The sequence below is a fragment of the Limulus polyphemus genome, unplaced genomic scaffold, assembly GCF_000517525.1.
Source record: "Limulus polyphemus unplaced genomic scaffold, Limulus_polyphemus-2.1.2 Scaffold1086, whole genome shotgun sequence".
In the NCBI taxonomy this organism is placed as follows: Eukaryota; Metazoa; Arthropoda; class Merostomata; order Xiphosura; family Limulidae; genus Limulus; species Limulus polyphemus.
Window position 1 is genome coordinate 81,729 of NW_013666696.1, and position 8,754 is coordinate 90,482.

The 8,754-nt window shown below is 35.1% G+C and overlaps 1 protein-coding gene across 1 annotated transcript in view; it reads right to left on the reverse strand.

The window, feature by feature from the left end:
- The window catches only part of LOC111086423, a 38,754-nt gene that overhangs the window by 1,842 nt on the left and 28,158 nt on the right, over positions 1–8,754 (reverse strand). Inside the window, exon 6 of the mRNA XM_022389185.1 lies at positions 5,600–5,656. Coding sequence (XP_022244893.1) covers positions 5,600–5,656 — 57 coding nt within the window. The remainder of the gene's footprint in view (positions 1–5,599; positions 5,657–8,754) is intronic.

The following is an 8,754-nucleotide window of genomic DNA, read 5'->3' on the forward strand; positions in this document are numbered from 1 at the left end:
CAGTCTTGGGCTTCTTACCTTAGGAAAGACATTGAATTGTTGGAAAGGGTTCAGAGAAGGGTTACTAGAATGGTGTGTGTGAAGGAGGGACTGTCATAAAAGGAGAGGCTGAAATCTCTCAGACTGTTTTCTCTTGAAAAAAGAAGAGTTAGGGGGGGATCTCATTGAGGTGTTTAAGATTGTAAAAGGAATTGATAGTGTTGATGTATCATCTTTTTTATATTTAACAATGAGAATAGTAGGACTAGGGGACAGAAATATAAATTTTGGCAAGGTAGGAGTCATCTTCAGTTAAGTCAGTTTTATTTTTCTAACAGGATGGTTGGCTTTTGGAATGGGTTACCTTCATATGTTGTAGAGGCAGTAAATTTAAGTGAGTTGAAGAAAAAGCTTGATAAGTATTTGAACGAAAAGGGCTAGGTTTAAATTTTTTTATTTTATTTTTTTCAATCATTTTAATTTAGTTTTGAGGATGTAACAGCCAAGATGGACCAATAGTTCCCATGTTGTCCCAAAATGTTATGTTATGTATTATGATAAAGGATTTGAGCTGACAAAATGTGCATAAAAGTAAATGAAAGTTTCTGTACAATTTAAAAAAAACTAAATATCAAACACTCTACTAAACAACAAATGGTGTGAAAGGTACTTCAGAAACATTTTAAGGACATCTGACCAAAACCGTTTAAACAGAAGAATTGCTGAATGATAAAGGTGGTTTTATGTGGTCATGAACCGCCCATACTTCACAACAGTTTGGTCCTTGCTTTTTTCATTAATCTGCTACTCCGTACAGGTAACTTTTAAATCTATAACTTTCTATTTTACATAATAAAAAGATGTTTCATCCGTATTTGCAATTATCATCATAACCAAAGCCAATATTCTACTGAGGTCAAACTTTGGTTTCAAACAATAATTTGCAACTATATATGTGTGAGCGAAGGATGCCCCCCCCCCAAAAAAAAAAAACATATGACCTCAGTATCCTCACAACTTGTTATGGCCCTGTTAGTAACTGGAGTTTGCTCTCAGTCTTCCATTTAAGGTTCAACTGTTTTCATAATTTCACCATTTTTAAAAAGTAAAAGTTGCTTTCAAATAATAGGAACCATACTGAAGATCAATAGGTGTAGTTTTAAGGGAATCGGCCAAATGAACAAATTTCTTGTTAGTTTTAGAAATTAAACATTTTGTACGAATTAATTTGTAATAATAACATATTATAGCACTGACTTACATAATAAGTCATAAGTTATTTAACTGATTATTTTTTTAACCTCTCGCAAAGCTACATAAGGGCTATTTGCACTAGCCGTCTCTAATTTAGAAGTGATAGACTAGAGGAAAGGCAGCTAGTCAACACCATCCACTGCCAACTCATGGGCTACTCTTTTACCCATGAATAGTGGGATTGAATGTCACTTTATAATGCTCCCACAGCTGAAAGGGCGAGTATGTTCAGTGACAGGGATTTGAAACCCAGATCTTTAGGTCACGAGTTGAGCACTTTATCCACCATGCCAACACAATGTAATTATACACCAAAGTCTAGTCTTTATCATAAATAAGTTAACAATATTATATAATTAAACTAACAATATTAATTAGCACCTTCAATGTAAACATAAGCCAAATAATATATGTACAATTACCTAATGTTTATAACAAGCTAAAAAATACAACATATTATGAGATTAGACAGAATTATTAGCTGAGAATAAGCCTTACCATGTGACTAAAGTTAACATTTTCTAACAATGAAAAGGTATTTCCGATAGCTACTTCCTACTCTCACCCAAAGCTATCTTGACCTAAATTTTCCCTCTAAACATTGCTATAATATTTCAACAGTGCACCAGTCTTTTATACCACCTTAATTTTTGTGCCATTGCAGCAACATGTGCTGATCATGTGACCACCCTTCACCAATCATACTGTGTCACCTATGCCAGTGCAGGTAGCTCCCTTTACCATTGCAACATAATCCTTACTTTCGAGACTTGGCAAATACAAGCCAGAAACACCAGCAAATGAGTGAGGAGGAGGAAGGACGGGAAGTGGGTAAGAGGGGGTAAGTATCTATCTGAAATACATTTTCAGTGTTAGAAAATGTTAACTTCTGAAATGATACTACTTCTTCTTACCCAAAGCTAGAATCCCACATTGCAATGGTGAAGGGGTCAGTGAAGGCACAAAAGTAATCAAACAAGTAGAGAACAACCTCCGTGAATGAACAGGTGTGCCACAGTTATAAAAGGAGGCACAACTGTGGGGTATAGCACTACTTATGGAACAGGTATGCTCTTTGCCCAGAAATGAACAAAGTAAGACACACAGGGCAGAACTTAATAGACAGGCATCATGTCATGTAATGCAGAATCCACCCATGGATGAAAGATAGTACGTAAGATGTCCACATAATGTAACAAGCGTGAGCACATGACACAAACATGTTCAGATTTGAAATGGTGCCTAGAATCAGATAGAAGAATATGTAACTGGGGCTAAAGGACTGTAAATGTATATGAATAGGCCAAGTGTGGTCTTCCCAAGTAGAAAACATCCAGGGGAAGCACCTTGGGATACGACAGATTATGCCAAGTGTGGTCGATGGGCAAAAACAGCATGGAAGCACCCTGCGTAAATTTATAAAATCAACAAGTGCAGTCTGCCCAGGCAAGAAACATCCTGGGGAAGCACTTTAGATAACATGGAGTATGTCAAGTGAGGTCCATCTGGGCAGAAAACACCCAGTGGAAGCGCCTTGCATAAGATTGATTGATTGATATCTTGACCATAATATTTTGAGAGATCAACATATGAGGGAGGTGCCTTGTGATATGATGTAGTATGATAAGTGCAATCAAAGCACCTTTCATAAAATTGTTTGTTTCATATCTTATACGTAAGTGAATTAGAGGTCAACGAGTGTGGTCTGCCCAGGCAAAAACATCTGGGGAAGTGCCTTGTGATATCATAGAGTATATCCAGGCAGAAAACACTCAGTAGAAATGGTTTGTATAAACAAAATTATTTTGTGAACAACAAGTGCAATCAGCCGAGGTAAAAGCATTTGGGACAAACACCTTGTGTTTTATTGAGTATAGCAAGTGTGGTCCATCTGGGCAGAAAACATTCGATGGAAGTGCCTCGCATAAAATTTGTAAAGCATGATCAACAAGTGCAGTCTACCCAGGCAAAAACATGTGAGAGAAGCACCTTGAATGGAACATATTATGATATTGTAAAATATGAAATATAATAACGATAGCCCTCTTCTCATAGAGTGGGTACATATGACTATGAAGTTTGTTTTATTGTACAAATCCCTCTCCAGAGGAAACCTCCATGGTCCACCACTTCAGTGACTGGAATCTGGAAGTGGCAAGGACTCCCATGTTCCACTAGAAGAAGAGGGGATACATGCTGGAGAGTCGGGAGGAATGACCCACAGGAGACAGTGCAATGGGTTTCTGCAATTCCCTATTTTGAAAAGCAGAAAGACTCAGATTGTAAGAATCACGGGTCAGTAGGAGTGGGCAAAAATCCTCATCTGCTTTACGCATCTCCACAGTGAGCATTATGGAAGTATACAGATTTAGTGCCAAAATACAATATTCAGCATACCTGATCAGGCAACCCCTGCCACTAGGTGGGATCCTGAAATATGAGGTATAATAACGAATTAATGTAAAAAGAATAATACGTTGACTTACCCCAGGCAAAGGCAAACAGACATGTGTGGAATTGCCATGGAGGAAGATGATACCTGCTCAAGAAAGACACAGCTATGTTGTGTACATAAAGAGTGACAAATGTATTGGGTGTTGTCCACATAACAGACTGAACAATCATAATAAGATAACAAATTTGGTGTGAAGAAACATGATGTAGACGGTAATCGTCCATGGACCCATCAGACTATGTTTGTGTCACATGCTTATACTTGTTACATATGTGGACACCTTACGTACTCTCTTTCATCCATTGGTGGATTCTGTATTACATGACATGATGCCTGCCTATTAAGTTTTGCCCTGTGTGTCTTACTTTGTTCATTTCTGGGCAAAGAGCATACCTGTTCCATAAGTAGTGATATACCCCACAGTTGTGCCTCCTTTTATAATTTAGGCACACCTATTCTTTCATGGAGGTTGTTCTCCACTTGTTTGGTTACATTTGCACCTTCACCAGCCCCTCCACCATTGCAATGTGGGATTCTATCTTTGAGTGAGAAGAGGTAGTATCATTTCAGAAGTTAACATTTTCTAACACTGAAAATGTATTTCAGATAGATACTTACCCCCTCTTACCCACTTCCCGTCCTTCCTCCTCACTAATTTGTTGGTGTTTCTGGCTTGTATCTGCCAATTCTCGAAAGTGAGGATTGTGCTGCAATGGTAGAGGGAGCTACCTGCATTGTTATAGGTGGCACAGTATGATTGGTGGGGGGTGGTCACATGATCAGCACATGTTGCTGCAATGGCACAAAAATGAAGGGGGTATAAAAGACTGGTGCACTGTTGAAAAGTTTTAGCAATGTTTAAAGGGCAAATCTAGATCGAGATAGCTTTGGGTGAGAGTAGGTCAGTACATTTTCAGAAAGACTGAAAGAGAAAAATAATTTCTCATAGTAAGATTTGGGTTAAATAAAAAAAAATCTCAGCAAAACAATTTCAAATAAATGTTATTTAAAAAATGAAGACATTCAAAATCAAATAAAACCTGGACAATACATGCCTGTGTTCATCATGTCTGAAAGTATGAATCGTCATTAACCTACAAGTTTAAAGTTAAACATGTTGAAATAATATTTATTACAAGTGAAAAAAAGTTACATCTATCCTTCACTTCACAATAAAATTTGGATATATGTTTGTAGAATTCACAAGCATTTCGGGACTTTTTAAAATTCTGAAAAAATTTCAATTTCTTTTTTTGTTTGTTTGTTTGTTTTGAATTTCACACAAAGCTACACAAGGTTTTTTTTGCTCTAGTCGTCCCTAATTTAGTAGTGTAAGACTGGAGGGAAGGCAGCTAGTCATCACCACCCACTGCCAACTCTTGGGATACTCTTTTACCAACGAATAGTGTGATTGACCATCACATTATAATGCCCCCACGGCTGAAAGGACAAGCATGTTTGGTGGATCGGGGATTCGAACCCGCGACCCTCGGATTGCGAGTCGAGTGTCCTAACCACCTCGCCATGCTGGGCTTTCTTTTTTTGAAGAGTGCAGAAAGTATAATTATCACTCCAATGGAAAAACTAAGTTAGGAGCGAGAAGAAATTATGACATAAGGCATATACATGTGCAGTTTAATTACCTATACAAATAACCTCCAAAGTTGATTGGGTAGTCACTTTGTGGGGTAATAATTTGAAGGATTTAACATACACAGATATTTCATAAAACTAATAAAATGGAATGTTTTCTACACTATATGAACACAGGATATAAACAATATGTATGATGACAAACTAATGGAAATTATATGTCGGTGTTACTGTTACAACAGATGACTATATATTTAGACAAATCTAAAACAATTTATTCAGTCAGTAAGATATAGTAAAAAAAATAACACAGAATACCTTGGTAATCAGGTGAACTATTATTTCCTGAGCAGTCCAGATCCATTGGGGGAGATTCTAAGATACACACAAAAAATTTCTTAGATTCATTTAGCAAATATATACTATACTTTTTTTATTGTGATAACAGTTTAATGTATGTACATACATTACCATTGTTCTCATTTACAAAAAAAACATCATTTTAAAAAATGTTTTCATGTATTTAAAACCAAATTAATCAGCTATTTTCAAAACCTATTGTGCTCCAAACTGAAAATGTTCATTTTGTTAGAAATGAAGCAGGTAACTTTTATAATATTTTGAGCAAAAATAAAGTACAATATCTTTTTTTTTAACAATACGTAAAATGGAGTGAATCACATCTAAAGAGTACGGGCAACTTTTCAGTTATGATCATATAAGTCATCATGCAAGAAGCTATTTATTTCTACAAGAATGGAAAAATGATCTTTTACCATATTTATTCTTTGATATTTCAAAATTTGAAACTTTCCTGCTACAAATGCTTAATTAAACTATAGAAACTACTATTAGTAGCTCTTGTCAGTAACTAAAATCATTTACAAACCAAATAATACATTTTTTAACATGGCAAGTATATATATATATCTAAATGTGCTAGTTTTACTTCCACAGGGCTCCTGAAAGTGTTCTGTTTCGAGGGAAAATAAAAGCAAAATTAAGAGTAACAAATATTTTTATTCTTGATTTTGCAGTTCAGATGTCATGCTCTGTTGTAGTTTAAAAAATGAATCATTCTTCTCGATCATTGTGACATGCACTTGTTTTACTGATATCATGACAGTACAAATTGAAACATTAAGCATTCCTTATGTGACATCATTTTAGTGTTTACTGATCAGCTGACAGACAACACACTACTGTAAAGTGGTGCAAGTAGTTAAACCAGATGACTCTTCTAGGTGAAATTCCAGTCACCTTTTGGGGAAATTACTTACAAAAGAAACTTTTTGATTATAATTTTAAAACAAATATTATATACTAAGAAGTTTTTTTTTATAACCTTAATTTTTTCTAAGTACTGTGAAAATTTAACATTGTTCTTTTCCAGATATAGTGGGGCATGTAGAAATTAAGGGTTCAAGAGGCCCTGTAGCAAACGTTTACTCTCCTTCTACAACTGCATATGCGCAATAACTTCCTTAACAATAAATGATACAATGTAAATAATGACTGTAATCCAATCCAAAAGCATTTAATAAGATGTTTTTTAAAACATTTTTTTATAACTGTCAGCTGGTATGAAGACAGTTCCAAGAGAGGAAAAGTTGAAATATATATATGTATTGAATGTGGAGATAAAAATCCAATTGAGTTACTGTTATTTTTTACAATTTCTGAAATTTATTTGACATTTTTCATTCCAAATTTCTATAGCTTTCAGTGGGCTTTTCATGTTCCTATACATCTAGGCCCAGAGGTAGTTGACGTTCTACACCACAACTTAGCTGTTTCTGTAGCGACATAAATGTCACATAATTAGGTAACTTCTTATAAGTAGTTTACAGAACTGAGCTTTATTACTGCTTTAGTACTGAATTAGTAACTCAAAAATCAGTGCTTTTGATATATATGTATGTTCATGTACTTTAAAATGCTTTTTTTATATTACAAATCTAATTCTCTTTGCCCTGACAATAAGTTAATGCTCAACTGATTAGGCTAATAACTAACTGTTAGATATACATGAGTGTTTCACTTAAATTTAATACAAGTGTTAAGATCTATATAGTAAATTTAGTACTTTTAGAAGCAATAACCTATTGCAGGTTTGCTTAGATAACTGTTTACGAATCAATTGTTGTGTAATTCATTGTTGTGAATTGATGTCACATTACTCTAACATTCTGAATTTTTCTCTTTGCTTTAAGTGAGAATTATTACATCTTAGCATCTTGTAGTTTGTACAAAGTTCTAGGCTTCAGCTGACCAATATGTAGGTGACCAAGTTAGAGCACATTAAGTTAGTGAAAGTAAAAGTGAAAAAAATGAAGTTAGACTGTATATGAGTTTAGCTGTGATGGGTGATTTCTAAAGTGAGTTTCACGGCTTGTAATGTAATAACAAAGATAGAGGAGCATGATTTGTCTTGTCGAAGAGTGTTCTAAGGTAACTGAACCTGCCTGTGTGGACACTTTTGATGTAAAAGATCATTTTTAAATCTCTGGATACAACTGTGGTAACCCATGGGGTAATGTAAGAGAATTTATCACTGACTGTATTGAGATAATAGAGTAGAAAATAATAATTCGTCTTGTCATTTGGGTTCTAAAGTAACTGAACCAGACTGTGTGGACTTTGATGAAAAAAAGACAAGTACTTAAAGCACTGGATACAACTGTAATAACCAATAGTGTAACAAATTTTTGTACACATGTTTGGCTTGTTTTAAATATATTATTTTAAAACAAGTGGATTGTGTGCTATCTTGAAATTTATCACAAACAAGTCACAGACACCTACTGTAAAGAATTGTGTCCCTTTAAAAACCTGATACTAACATTATGCCTGAATGTATTTAGTAAACTTTATCAGAAAGTTCTAAGTTAAAGTGTATCCCTTTAAAATATACTTTATCACCCACATTCTGTTCAGTTGCCATTATATACTGTTACGACAGCGGAAGTCACGTGACGCTGGAAGCATGCACGCTGGGGTTTCTAGAAGGATCATGACTGTTCCTCGCAACTCTAGTCTTTTCTAGGCACCCTCTATTTTAGTATATAAGCTGGCAGATAAATTGATAACGTGATAATCGAGTCAAGCCGTAAGTAAAGTGTGTAAATCATTGTGAATTATAGCATGTGTTTAAGTTAAAGTGACTGTGGAAATTAAGTGTATTGCAAAGTAGTATTGAGAAAGAATAAACTAGTTTTATTTAAGAAAGGACTTGTATCTCTAAAGTTCTTCGGAAATAATTTTTACGGGAAATTAACAAATGACCAGAGAGATAACAATACCCTTTCTCCTCACTGTTTCTAATGCTCTGTATATACTGTTGCGTCATCGAGATCATGTGATTCTGACGCCCTCTACGTTTCTAGAACTATCCTGTACCTTGGCGAATGCTCTAGTATTTACTAGATATAGGGTAGTCGGGTATATAAAAGAGGGTGACAACGTGACAGAGG